Below are 15,079 nucleotides of genomic sequence, written 5' to 3' on the forward strand. Positions count from 1 at the left end.
TGCAAACTGCTGTGCTACCCCCTGCCTGGCTGCTCCTGCTCCCAGCACTCCCTTGAGCTATTTAAATTACCCTCAACTGGGCCTGGAAACACCCCTTGCTTGTCTGACTGGCTCCCAAGAGCAGCCAAGTCCAGTCCCAGTGGATTATTAGAGTCCCGAGATGCTGTACACAATGCTGAAAAGCAGCTGTCAACTGCTCAAAGGGCCTTAAATTTGGATGATAAGGTCAATACTGCTGAGCTACCATCTTTTCTGAGTCTCATGTGACAGCTGAATTCTTGTGATGGTAGGATTCCTGTTCTGTATATATTGCCTCTCACAAATCTTTGTCTGCTTGAAGGGAGGACAAGTGGTGCAGCCTGAACAGTTCCCCTGTGAGCAGAGGAAGAAAACCTGCAGCTACTCGAGAGGAAAGTCAGCTTGGCCAGCTGAAAGTACCAATAGCAGTCTTTCTAAAAGATGAGTGAGCTCCAAAGTGTGCTCAAGCTTCCTCTGAACTGTTGTTCAATGTTGAGGTGTGTTGGTAAAGCTTGTAAGGCTTCCTTAGAAGCTTGCTCAAAGCCTGCCCATGAAAGAGGAAAGGGGTTTGATTCAGCTGAAGCTTAGACACTTCTCTGCAGTGCCTACACTAAGACCTTAGTGACCCCAGGCTTCCTGCAGCAGATGGAGAAGAACAGACACTTCAGAGACATATTCAAGTCCTCGGTGCTTTACATCTACTCTGAAAGACCAGAAGGCAATTCAGAACCCTGAGGAGCTCTCTTGTCTCTTAAAGCTTTGTGTTTTGATCAGAGTATGAGGGGTTCTAACCTGGCTTACCTAAGCCAAACACGTCAGGATGTTGGTGTCTATGGTTTGATGGTACAAACACCCCTGAGACCTCTGTGTTGTATCACTAGCTGATGAATGTTGTATGCTCTTACAGTCACTATAACTACCCAAAAAGAGCAATTCTTGTTCTGAATTTTTCTCCTTAGCAAGACTTGCAAAACTTCATCTGTTAGCCAGTAGTTTATACAAATTAGCTCATTTTCTACTAAAACTGCTATGTCAAACAGGAACCATTAATCTGCTTGTGTCAGCTCCAGCTCATGTAGCATTGTGTCGTGAATGTTGTCATTTTTCAGCAATGTTCTAGCATTCATCAGGATAATCAGACATGTTTTAAATGGCTGATTTTGTCCATTAGTTTATAGTGCTGTAGAGTGGAAACATTATCCCTAGTATGAGTACTCAGCAGGGCTCAGTGTGCAAACGACCAGCAGCTTTCCACTAACTGCTAAAATACACTGCCACATTTCCTACTGTAACTATGGATTTTAAACCAGCCTTTGCAGTCTGACTGTACAGTGTTTTTGTTGACATGTTTGATTTCCTTTGCATCGAACTAAAACCTGTCACCTGCACAGTCTGGCAGCTACTGACATTCCCCTGTGCCTGGCAGAAGGAGCCTCATTAGTGTGGCTCCCTGAAGGAGGGGGGAGCAGGTATGCAGAATTACACCCTTATAAAATGCCTACCATATTGGGTTCCCTTTCTTTTGGACTGCTTCTGAGCATTATAAATTTTTTTTTTTTTCTGGTGAAAATAATGAAGGCAAGGGGGTGTGCCTATTTGCTGGGACCATGTCGTCTGCTGTCACTGTCACTTTCAGAGGCAGGTGTTTGTTGACTTTCTGTTGTTGCTGCACAAATACAGATCTCATAGCCTGTGTCTCAGGGTTGTAGCTTTAGTTTCAGATTATGGAGGTTGGTACAACTGCCTGTCTCATAGATTTGAAGTAAGAAATTGAAATACAGACTTGGATTTTTGTTTTTTAACTTGATGCATCCTGGTTTGTATCAGCTATAGCATGGCCAGTAGGACCAGGGCAGTGACTGCCCCCCTGTGCTGGTGAGGCAGCACCTTGAATTCTGTGTTCACAACAAGATGCACATTGAGGTGCTGGAGTATGTCCAGAGAAAGGCAATGGAGCTGGAGAAGGGGCTGGAGCACAAATCTGATGAGGAGTGACTGAGGGAACTGGGGCTGCTTAGCCTGGAGCAAAGAGGCTCAGGAGGGACACGACTCTCTGCAACTACCTGAAAGGAGATTTTAGGCAGGTGGGCTTTGGTCTCTTCTCCCAAGCAACAAGCCACAGGACAAGAGCTGCTCAACTCCATTTTGTTATTTACTTAGTGATATCAAGTAGAAATTTATTTTTCATTTAAGTGTTGTTACAGTTAGAGGAAGGGTAAAGGTAAAAATTATCTATGCAGGAATCTCAATTTTGTGTTTGCAACTGTTAGCCAAGACAGATGATAGTGATACTGGGTCCTACTAACTGTGTAATTCTGATTCTTAAAAAAAAAAAAAAAATTAATAGTTACCCTGGATTAATTTTCTAGCATCTTCTGCCTCATTTACATAAACTGCAATCCATGCATTGGAATAGAAGCAGCTCTGCTTGCAGCAGTGCAGAACTGTGTAGTAATTACTGTGTTCCAGCTGAGCTAATGAGTTTGCATCTCCACACCATGCACTCCTGACAGTGGACTAGCTTAATAGTTATTTCTTTCAACTAATCTCCTATAAAAGCTGTTCCCCTTAGTCTCCTCCATTATGTGATTTAGATGGAGAATTGTTCTAGTGCTTGTTTTTTATTATAGTGGTTATGGAACATTACTGGAATCAAATTAAATATAGACATATTAAGAAGTCTGGCACAGTAAATACTGCACTTGTGAAGTTTGAGGGTTGAGAGATTGGAACAAAACCTGTTTCTCCAGCACCTTCCCATGTTCCCAGCTAAATAAAGCAGAGGTGCAAACCCCGGGCTGCCTATCTGCAGCACTGTTCGTTTCCCTCTGTTAAAATTTACTGAGCACTGATGAATAATTAAAGCTCTCCTACCCACAGTTGTTACCATTTGAATAAATATTCCCACCAGTGCAAGGGGTTCAGAGCCCCTGTGTTTTGCTCAGCACAGAAATCTGCTCCTGGCTGGCTGCTGTGCCGCGGGCATTGCCACGGCTCTCCAGCCCGTGCGCCGAGTCCACCCCCAAAAAGTGCTTCTTGACCTTTCACCGAATTCTCCCCCAGCACCAGCGTGAGCCCAGGGAGGGCTGCCCATCTACCCCGCTCATTAGCTGGAAACGTGCTGCCATAAATGAGGCCAAATCAGGTCAGGGGAATTGCTGGGGAGCAGCACCTGCTCGTTCCACATCTAAATCTGACCCACTCTCTGGCAGCATGGTATTAGCAATTCAGCCCTGCTTCTTGCTACATCTCATTTATAGTTTATAAAGGGTTAATGAATGATTAATAGGTATTTTAATGCATTTTAATTAATTGCTGAAGAGGTCAATAGATTGTTTAGAAACATGGCTTGTAGCCGTGTATGACATGTTCTATTGTGTTCATAACTGCCTGTCATGCATACAGTCTAAACATGCTTTATATCATCTATAAATAATGTATTAACCCATTGTAAGGCATTTAGAAACAGTATCTCAGAAAGACTGGGCCCAGCAGTTCTTATTCTGATCGTGCAGCTTTCACTCGTATGAATGGTGCATTGGCTTCCAGAGCACGGACCCCACAGCCTCTGTAACCTGTGATCCTGCCATCACCTGCAGTGCAAGCAGGACCAGCTTGTAAGGTTGTCTGAAAGGGGCCTTGACTATGAACTGCAGGCAAAATCTGGAAAGATTTTAAAAGCTGAGGTAGCTGGATCAATCAATCAAGAAAAACAGTTGAAGTAACTGAATTAGAAGTTTCCTTCCATAGACCATCCAGTTCTTTATATATGTTTTTTAAAACACTGATTTGTGAGTAAATGGGTGGATTATGAAACTATGATCCCGAAGAATTACACAGCAGAGCAGGAGGATAGAGGACCTCTCTATGAGAGTGAATATCTTACCTTACTCCATGCAGGTGCTCTGAAAACAGTAACCTTCCTCCCAGTTTTGGCTGTGTCTGGTGGGACACACTGCCTTGGTACTTCACATCATGAAGGCTGGCCAGCATGTTAAACAGCCAAGTTCCCTCTCCTGTGTATTCTCTGCCTGCTTCTGCCCACAGGCACAGATGATGGATGTCCTCGACCCCATGAGGGGTGCTGCCTGTGTTACACTGGTGGAGTTTGGGGGCAGCTCACATACACAAATGGGATTGAAGGCCACAGACTTGATGAACTTATTATTTTTCCTACTGCAAATGAGGAGCCAGGACATCTGGTGGTAATGATCTAAATGCACTTTTATCCCATTGCAACACAAACATGAATTCCCAGGTCACCTAACTCTGCATCTTGTAATCATGAAAGCAGCTATTAGTGGTGAGAAAGATAAGTAGCAGAGGCTAGTCCCATATGTTTGAAATCATTCTTTGGTACAGATAATGGCATGAAAAAACAGGTACAAATGAATAGTGGAGGCTGAACTGCTTCAAGGCAACTCTGGGGTGACTTTATGTGTCAAGAACTGGGAAACCAGTGAAAGAAACACCTGAGTAAGCATTTCGAGGACTGTTTGGGAACTGGCAAGCACCTTGTGATGTACAAGTGCTTTTTTCCATGGAAAGAGCAGAGCAGAGAGGTAACAGTTTGCTACAGGTTTGGTGTGGTTTTTTGTAAATTGATTTATGCAAAAGAAGACAGAGCATATTAGGAAACTGCAAACTGGAAAGGAAAAGGTGCTATGACAACCTGAGGACAATGTCAGGAGGACCTCAGGTAAGGGGCCTGTGTGAGGATGTCCCAGAGCACAGAGCTCAAGGACAGATGTGAGATTGAGACTACTCCCACCACACAAGGTAGTTCTGTGCTAAGGTCTGGTTCTATGCTGGCCTGCTCTGGATAAAGTTGCTAAGGTGCTGCTGGCCATCCAACAGTGTGTCAATGTGGTTCTGTCACTGCTAGTGGGCAGGTGAGCTTGTCTCCAAACTACTTTAGATGTCTCTGCCCTGCACTGATGCAGAGGCACCATGACTCGTGACTTGGCACATGCTCTCACCATTTCCATAACTCTGCTTCCTCACTCATAAGCTGGAGCAAATATACGAGCTGATGTCAATGGAATTCTGGAAGAAATAATGAAATATTGACCACATTTTAGCAAACTTGCCATAGATTTAGCTCCAGTGAATGGAATTTCAGCATGACATTTTTTGGGTTCAGTCCTCTGGACACTAAGCAGGCTACAGCACAGTGAATTTATTTTTCTTGGCTTACAAACATAATAACTGCATGATTAATAATCTTGGATGAACTATGGATTTTCTACCTGTTAAGCATATTGCTTAATTCTTCTACATCTGCCTCCCTTTAACCCTCACAATCCAAACTCTAATAATTGTATCCGAATTTTTGGTTATGAATAGGAAAGAGAAAGAAAGGTCAAAAGAAAGGACAAAAGTGCTAATAAATACCGTTGTCACATGGAAAGTTCTTCCTCCCCTCAACCTCCAAATCACAAATGGAATGTGGTTTAAAAAAAGAAAAAAAAGGAAAAAAACCAGATGAAAAAGCAAATCAAATATTTATGTTGCCTGCAGTCATACTGGGGGCCTTTCCAAGAATCGTTCATCAAACATTCAAACGACATGAGAAAACTTACATCATAAAATGAAGTCTGGCCATATTCGGGGAGTGAATCATAAAAATCTTTTAAAGAAAAAGCATGATTGTGTATAGGGAGTGCAGGCAGGCACTTACTGAAAATTAATATTTTTGTTCTTCTTCTGCACTTTCAAAGAAAAAAGTCATATGAGAAATTGCAGGAAAGTGTTGTGTTTACAGACGAGAATATAAAAGATAATTTAAAGATTAGATTCATTTTACTTTGACTACTGTGTTTGCATATATGAAATACAATTTTAATGTTTATAAAGTAAATGTTTTCAGGTATAAACTCAAGTCTTGACACTGGGAAAAGATAAGTTTGTAGGCTCAGTGTAGCTTCAGTCTGCACTTCCATATCAAAAAGGCATAACTGTACCAAAAATGTTCTGACTCTTTTTAATATACCATAGTTTCTGGTGGGGATAAATTTATGATTAATGTTCCCTATGCTGGTTTAGCGTTTTCCTTTCCTGAGTATGAATAAATCATACTATTATCAACACAATTTTACTGCTGGAAAAGGATCTGCGCTAGAGTTAGGTTTGTACAACCAGAATAATTCTCACTTTAACTCCTTTGCAGAAAAACACAGTGTAAAACAGTTTCTTAAAACTTCTCATGGTTAAACAAGAAAGTGCAGAAAAATACTGCCTGGTTTTGTAGAAGAAATTAGTGAAATCCTTTCATTAGGTAAGGTGGTCATCTGGTAAGTGAGGCAGAATAATGCTATGATGACAGGGAGTTGTGTGGGGTGGCTTTTTAAGTAGGTAAGTTTTAAAGTTCTGTAATACAGCCAATTTATTTTTGTGGGTGTTCCATGATTCTCTTGTAAGCAAATTGGCTGCTAACATATTACCCTTAAAAAAATAAATTACAATTAAATAAGATGAATCAATGAAGCAGAATCAGGAATTATTTGCACCTTCAAGCTTAAAACTTTAAAGCTGAAATATAACATTAGAGCCTGAAGTCAAAGGTGCTATTCTCTTTGAAAAGCATCACCTTTTCTATTGGTTTTACCAGGAAAATTAAAAAATAATTTAAAAAAAGGCTTAAGAGCTGAGGTGCTTTAAGTAATTTCTCTTTTAAAAAGAAAAGATGTATATTTTTTTCTCAAGTATGACTATTTTAAGCAGTGCCTTTCCTCACATGAACTTTCTCATCTAAAGAGTGCTGTTTCCTTTCATATTAAACAAGATAAGACTAGAGAAATTATTACTTCCCTTATTTAAAAAACATACTCTTTTTATCTCTCAAGGGTTAAGAGTTAACTAACACTCCATGTGCTGGAAAGCAGAATTTATAAAGTGGAACAAAACCAGTTACAACATCCCACAGAAAAGGGAAACATGGGACACCAAAGGTGGGGAGTCACCAGGGTCAGGAAAAAACACAGCAAGGCTTGTTAAGGAAGGGTTGCTGAATAAGCCTTTGATGTTTTAATTATGTTTTTTTTTTCTGAAGTGTTGCAATCACTCACAGAATGTCTTGGTTCCAACGTTTGATTATTTTTCCTCTGATTGTCTCATTTTTGTCATCATCCATGCCAAAGAAAACCCAGGCATAAAAATTTATTGTATAAAAGAGATGATCTAATAAAAAAATACAGTGACTGGAGCCTCCTGTGTCACAGGTTAGGTCTGTTTGTGTCTGTATTTACCTCTTAGGAAAAACCTCTTCACTCTCGCAGGGTCATATAGAAGTGAACTCTGTGCTGGTACTGGTAACTGGCTGGTTATTTGTTTGCTGTTTGTCAGTCATGCCTTCTCTCTTCACATGTAACTGGGTTTTTTTAGCAGTCTGCTGTCTTCTATCTTGAATGGCTGCACCTTTCCTATGGATTATTATTATTATTGTTCTCCTTTTATATCCAGGTTCAATAAGTAAACCATCATAACTTGTTTCACAGAATGGAAAAGAACAAAACTACTCAGGTGTGACTATATCATGAAATCTTATTCAAATTTTACTCAAACAAGCTCCTAGAGATCTGTGAGAGTCCCAGAGGTCTGAGTTTGGACCAACAAAAATTGTATTACAACCAATTGTGACACAACTGAGGGCAAAATGAGTACAGGCTGTGGATGGTGGGGTAGAAACAATGTGCTGCCCTTCTTATCAGAGGGGACAGAGATGGTGAATGGTTGGTGAGTGGTTTCCTTAGATAAACATGACAAAAACGTGCAGAAATGTTCATAAAACTGCAACATCCACAGATCTTGTGCATGTGCAGGACCTGCAGAAAACAGAGCTGTCCTGTATGCACTCAGTAAGGAAGTCAATCTTGGGAGGAGGAGAAGTCTTGTTTCCATGTGACCTTCCCACATGCTGAAATTCCTCCTCACAGAGAAGCCTGAGAGGTATTTTACATCCCACCACACAACATCATCATAACGCCAACACCAATTTTGCATGGAACCTAAACCATGACAGCACTGGTTTGGGGGCACTAAATCCCCTGGTTTGTTGTCCTCTGGAAAAATATGTTGTCTGTTTCCAACAAGGGAAACAATATATGTCTCTGAATGTTCTTCTGCTTTTCACTCTTTCCCCCTTCTCCAATCCTTTGCTGCCAGTTCCACACAAAGGCAGTGCCCAAACAGTGAGGTGCAGTTGATAGACATGAGACAGCGTTGGCGGTGGTGGGAGGTTTTTGTTGTTGGTTTGTTTTTTTTTATTTTAGAAAAAAGCTTTCTATAAGGGATAGCTGAATGGGAACCTCAGTCTGAACCCTGTAAAGTTTATCTTGTCACCAGTCTCTTATGACTCAATAAAACAGCATGGAGTATTCAATGGTTTTTTGTTATTATGGTTCTTATCCTGATATTTGTGGAGTGTCTGTTCTCTTGCATCTCTCCAGAAACTCATCTGACAGCAAAGCACGTGCATGTCCTCAGCTCAAAGTAAGAAAACTTTAGGCTAAGGTTACTTGCTGTGAGAAAGCAACTTTAAGATGAAAAGAAAAAGTGAGCAGAAATGAAAGACACTTTTTATTTTTAGGAGAGAACTTGGGTTTGAGTAACAATTGTTGTGGAGCTCAGGACTGCTGTTAGCAGAGAAAGGGCTTGTGGTCTTGTAAGAAGTTTAATATAGCACTGCTGGTTGACAGCTATGGTTCTCTGCTGCATGGAGATTCTTTCATTTTTTGTTAGTCTCTGTAAAAAGCTTCTTGTCTGGAGATTGGCTGTGATTTAATGGCATTCTTCTAACCTAACTGTTCATGACAAATTCCTCAGCACTTCAGACCATCTAAAGTACATTTAAAGCCTTGGAGGTTTTTTATTTCTCCTAAATCACAGGATGTCCAGACTTTGCACCCAAGGAAAAAATAGTCTTGGAGTGCTTCCAGCAGCCTGAGAGCTGTATTTTAGTCAGGGCAAAGAAAAGACAATATACTGCATGTAGGCATACTTGTGAACAAGAGGCAATACTCTGCCTTGAAAAGATGAACATTTGACAATTGACTGCAGGCTGAAATGCCACCTGCATACTTGTGCCAAGATGGAGCACTTGATGCTTTTGTCCCTGCAGCTGCACCTGGAGCCGAGAGGGTGAGGACTGACTGCACTGCACAGATCTCCATCTGCACTATTTCATTTGCTGTACGTTGACAACTTGTGTGCTCCTCACACAGTGTAGTCATTCATACCACAGAAATTACCTTTTTATTGCCCCTTTTCAGAAGGGTCGTAATAACAACTGCAAAAACCTCTTTGATCCTGTTTGACTTGCCTCCTGATGCCTGCTGTTGTTGCCTCTGTCTTTCAGCTCGTCACGAGGTTATCACCAAAGAGATTCTTGAGCTGGATACATGGGAGAACCAGTGGAATGTGGTGGCCACCAACGTCCTCATGCACGACAGTTACGATGTTTGCCTTGTTGCCCGGCTGAACCCACGGGATCTTATCCCTCCTCCCCCCGATTTAGTGGACCAATAGAAGTTCAGTGACCCTCAGTGCTTCCAGATTCTGCAGAAACTGAAGAATGTGGAGAGGCAAATGCTGCATTGGCTCTGGGTGAGAGCTGAGTGCCACGGAGAGGAAATGGCAACATGTGCTTAAGGACAGAATTGCCTCTGGGCTGTGCTTCTTGGACAATGCTTTATTTGCTAGTACTGGTACTCTGCACTTCTGTGATTGAAAGTCAAGGTTACCTTTGTGCATGGCTTCTCATCTTCAATCTGGCTGCACAAGCTTCAGTGTTGGGCACAATATGGGCTGCTGGGACCCTTTGCCTCACAGGCAAGGGGCAGCCCAGGGCTCATTTCACAGCAGAGCATGACATATGACAGAAAGCTTTAGCCACGGGAAACCCTCCTTTGCTGTTCATCACACGTGGTTCTACTAAGCTATCCAGGAAGCTAAGAAATATATGAAGTTAACTGATGAAAACAAGTGCCAGACCATAGTTTACTGATGCAAAGGGAAAACATAGACAAGCCTTTGTTCATTTTAAACAAAAACACATTAGCCAAGGTTCATTAACCAAGTGCACAAGCTACAGCAAATATTATCTAACCCACAGACAGGACAGTCAAGAGATCCTGTCTTTGCCAGTAGAGCTGAACCTGTGCTAGTAGAAAACTAGTCTTTTGGCAACAAGTCACAAAAAAGTCTTCCAGCAAGGTTAGTCATTCTGTACCAAAGACAAGAAGAATCCTAAATTTTCACATAGAATCTATCTGTTACAAGGCCTTTTGTGACCAAGATCTTAGAGCTCTGTTAGGAAACTCCCTTTGAGAGATGGAGAAGGGGATGCAAAATAACAAAGCAGATCATTATTATCTGCATATCAGCTTTGCAGCTACAGGGAAAGGATAGACATGCTAAACAATAAATTTTTATATAATAGGAATAGCTTTAATGAAGTAGCATAAGGTAAATTCTCTACCAACAGAGTTGGCTATAATCACAGGGAAGAGGAATAATTCAAACAGTGCTTCTGAAGGCATAGTTAGCCTTTGTAGAGCTTGAAGACAGTAGGTTAGAGAGAAAATTGTTCATAGTACCACCATCCCATTTAAATTACCAATAACTATTCATCAGGTCTCTGGTGCCTACCTTACAGTGTATCTGTCTGTCACTGCCTGGGCAGTACAGACAAGGGAATTGGAAATCTCACTTGTGCTCTTGGGCCACAATTGCAAATGATAGTATGCTGCAATGCAGAATGAATGTCAGAGACAAACACTGAGTAAAGTATGATATATCATACTTTATGAGACAATATGAGAATGATCATTGTCATGACCATTGTCAGCAAGAAGTTGCTTTTGATCCCACAAAAGCAGCAACAAAACTAAAAGGAAAGAACTGGCAATGAAATGAGGGAATCCATCGGGTAGTTCATCCATAGTTATTTGCAGGATTGCACTTCAGAGCATCTCTATTTTCTTTCTCAGTCTTATTTTAGGCTGCAAAAGTATCAGCTATTTTTTTTGGTTGGATTTTTTTTTGCTTGAAATGCTTATGGCAGAGAGGGATGGAGAGGATGACCCGAAAGCCCTTTCCCAATTCTGACTTTTCTGATTTATGAACTATTCTCTAAAATACCCAGTGGGAGTATTAAGCTGTCATGTAAAAATACTAGCATGAGTGTCACTAAATCTTATTTGATAACACTAGTAGGACACTGAGAAGTGCTCAGATAATAAGGGAACTGGGGAGAAGAAACTCAGGAAAACATGTAGAAAAGAAGTAAATCTGTGAGCAGATAATCACTTGTCTCTCCTTATGTTTCCCAAGCAGAATGAGTGTGACAGCCTAAACTCTTGTGTTTGTATAATTTCTGTATTATCCAGCCATTCTTTTTTTCATATGTAGGTCATCATCTGCCTAGAACAGAGCTGTGACAAGCATGAACTTCAGCAGTACAAATCAGCGGCCGGTTCCTACAATCTTAACCCCTCTGGTCACTAAATGCAGTTGTAGGCATAAGATCAAGGAGGCAAACTCTGCTTTAACAGGTTTTTAAACAAACTCAATGGAAAGTTCTTCCAATTGATAACCATCCAATATTGGAAACTCTTTGGCTTTTGTTGTTACTGTGAAGTAAAGGTAATCGTGTTCTAACTTCTCTACAAGGTTCTTAGGGCAGCTGGAAGCAATGTTCTTGTGCATATGTTGTTTCCTTGTGAAATTTTGTGACTGTAGGTACTGCTTTTGCTTCTTTCACCTTTTTTGCTTTAAGGAAGAATGTTTAAAAGGGTTGTTTTTTTTTTTTCTTTGGTCTCTGCTTTATGGTCTATTACTTATGGTTCCTGAGGTTTAAAGCCTGGCCTAATCTACTTGATTTTATTCTCTAAAAGACAGTCTACTTGTAGTATTTGAAGGGGAGAAGGAAGACATTTGCAGGCTTTCACTAGTCATATTTGACCATGTATGTGAAATACAGCTGACACTCCTCTATTAAACTTTTATTCCAGTAGTGAGCTGGCTGTTTCTTTACCACTTCATATGTTTTGCTTTTTTGACTGATATTTAATGAGCTGGATGAAAGGAAAGTATGTACTCTGAGAAGGTCTGACTTAATAACTGAGGAGAGTAATGACATATTTTAAATACTGACCTTGCAATCAGTGATCTTGAGCTTTAGTGGGCAATTAACAGGTTTATTTTTCATGCAGCACTGGCAAGTGACCTTCCCCCTGTGTGCACCAAGCATCACCTCTCCTGCTGCCCACAGGGTCTGACTGTGAGTGGGGACTCTCACTTGTGTGTGTCTCTCAGTTTCTGCCCAAGTTGGAATGTCTAGCACTGTATGTCAAGCAGGAGAATTTTTTTTCTGGATTAAATCTAAAATGGGGACACTAACTTCTTGATTTTATATTGTCCCTATGTAGTTCACGGGTTCTCCTTGGGGTGACTAAAATTTCTAAACCAATATTTGGAAATGTAGCTTGGCTGAGGAAGGAAGAGGAAGAAAGCACACTTATTGAGAGGTATAGATCTCAACCAAAATCCTTCTGAGACTATAAGAATACTGCAGGTCTGCTAGTCCATGGATAAACTCACATTGCTGGTAAAGTCCTTAAGAGTCTTAATTTCTTTTATGACAAAACCTGATGCAAGAAAAATTATTAAATAATTACAGAATATGCATTCTCCAAGCTTGTGGGTTTCACTGAAATAATACTTTACTGCAGCCCTTTGCAGTCTGAGCAGTAGTTAGCTGAGTGTTTCATCAAGGCTGATTTGACATCACCCATAACTCTAAAATATAAATAAAGCAGTGCTGGAAGCTACTAGCTGTTTAAATGAATGAGGGGTTATGAAGCAAAGGCATATAGAAGTTTCACCTGAAGTGCTGAAGTTACATCACTGGTTCCCAAATATGAAGAAAAATTTTGGAGAGGTAGCTGTTTGTGTGGCATGCAGGGAGTAAAGCCAAAAAAGAAGTGCTATAAAAAGCTAATCGAAGCTCTCCATTTTTATCCCCAGCTAATGTTTTATTTTGAAATTGTACACATATAACTGATTGCATAAGGACCCCTAGAGATTTCTCATCTCTGTTTTCATATGTGTGGTCACAGGAACTGCCCACATATGTAAACCATCAGGCATCTGACTACCCGCCCTCACACACCACTGCTGGGATTGCCTTTGCCTCAGTCCCTGCCCGTGCCAGGCAAACACACACACATTTTGCATGTGTGCAATATCGAAATTTATGGGGCAGTGTCTGCACTGTGCTCCAGCAGACACACACTGTGCTTGGAAAGCCTTGATTTGCCAAAAGAAAATTGCCTTTGTGCACACAGAGCTGTCAGCTCCTCTACCAGCACTCCCAGATATGCTCCAGGTAAGAGGCTGAGGGAGTATCAAAACTGAGACCAGCAACAAGACATGAGAAGTGCTCCCAGAGTGTTACAACATGCAGTGGAGCCAAGGTGGGATGAATCATCCTCCCCATCTCCTCCTAGGCATGGTTCAGATGTAAAAGGATTTGGCCCTGGATCTTTATCCTGTACTTTTAAACCTACTTGAAATGTGTAATGAGATCCATGACCATATGAAAATCAATGGGGAAAATGCTATAATTTCTTTTTATGTTAAAATATTTTCATAAAGATCTATATTGCTTTTCTGCTGATTTGGTAGATGATGATATTCTTCTAATAAGCTGTTTACCTAGTGATTCCCATCTTAGCTATGGGGATGATCCCTTTCACAAGTTGCTCTCCTAATGGATTATGCAGCTCCTCTGAAAATATGTTTCATGAATCACAATGCTTTGAAAAATCACCTGGTCAGAAATTCAGTTACTCATTTGCAAATGTCTGTGCCTCTCCCTACAGCTTTTCAAGTGGACTCTAGCTCTAGCTTCAAAGAAAAGCTATTTCACCCCCAGTTGTGCTCAGCTGGAACTAGTACATTTGCAATTTGCTATCATTTGACATGCAGAGGTTGAAAGCAAAGGAAATATTGGAAAATATACATAAAAAGTACCCGGAAGTGCACTTTCCTTCTTTCTTGGTGAATGTCCCTCGGTGTGTACTGCCCTGCCTGGTGTCTGATGGAATGATTTACTAATCACCCATGACTGCAACCACAGCACAGATCAGGCTGGGGCCACGTGTTTGTGCTGCCAGAGCAGGGGGACCCAGCGTGGTGTGGAGCTGTGGCTCCTGACAGACTGGCCTGCCTTGCCATAAGGAATTACCTTCAAACAAAAATGCTTTTAAGTGTCCCATGATGTGCACTCCTACGTGTTTTATATACACATGTGTAAGGTTAGTTTTAGAAGTTCTTTACTGACAGCAGTAAGATCCTTTTTTATAAAACATACCTAGCAACTGTGTCTTCTGCATAGCTCATCAGAGTACTTAAAAAAGGTGCTGATCTTTAAATAATTGGAACAATTCTGGGCTTCATGTCAAAAAGAACCTTAAATTCCCTGCTGAGGTAAGGAACAAATGGGGAAATCTTTTATTACTCCCCTATGTCTTCCTTCTTCTCCAATTTTTTGCTGGATGTAGCTCTCCCCTCAGAAGCTCAGAGTTCTCTTGAAAGCTTTGTGCAAGCCTCTTCTGTTTCTCTTCCCTTAATCCCATTTCTGCCCTCAGCCCACTTGTCTGACCAGCCCTTGAACTCCTTTGTTTCCCCTTTAGTTCCCCAGAATTTAGGGACAGCCACCTGAGGTGTTCACCAGGCTCCAGACCTCACAGAAACTTATCGCTCCCGGATCAAATCATCTTTGAAGGACAGAAGAAAGACCACACCGGCCCCTGGGATTGGAGGACATTCATCTTTGGGCAGGTTCTAGCCCCAGGCCAAATTTTGCTGTTCATTCTCATACCAAATAAAACCTGCCTGCTCTGCAGTGTCACTGGTCCTCTGATTACAGCTGGGGCTGGAAGGCAGGTGACCTGTGTTCTACTTAGCCCTGCCGCTGTCTCCCTGCGTGGTGCTGGTAAGTTTGACATTAAATGCCTTGCATACTGTGCGTGCCAGAGCTGTAATGACTGTAGGCACA

At 41.3% G+C, this 15,079-nt stretch overlaps 1 protein-coding gene across 4 annotated transcripts in view; it reads left to right on the forward strand.

Moving 5' to 3' along the window:
- KBTBD12 (kelch repeat and BTB domain containing 12) overlaps positions 1–12,031 on the forward strand; it is a 43,142-nt gene extending 31,111 nt beyond the window's left edge. For all 4 annotated transcript variants that reach the window (XM_051788930.1, XM_051788927.1, XM_051788929.1 and 1 more), the window contains one exon: positions 9,374–12,031. In XM_051788930.1, coding sequence (XP_051644890.1) covers positions 9,374–9,543 — 170 coding nt within the window. In that variant the 3' untranslated portion in view covers positions 9,544–12,031. The remainder of the gene's footprint in view (positions 1–9,373) is intronic.
- Positions 12,032–15,079: the final 3,048 nt, after the last annotated feature.

This window comes from Manacus candei, unplaced genomic scaffold (assembly GCF_025592945.1).
Source record: "Manacus candei isolate 608988 ecotype Guabito, Panama unplaced genomic scaffold, ASM2559294v1 h1tg000025l, whole genome shotgun sequence".
Taxonomy (NCBI): Eukaryota; Metazoa; Chordata; class Aves; order Passeriformes; family Pipridae; genus Manacus; species Manacus candei.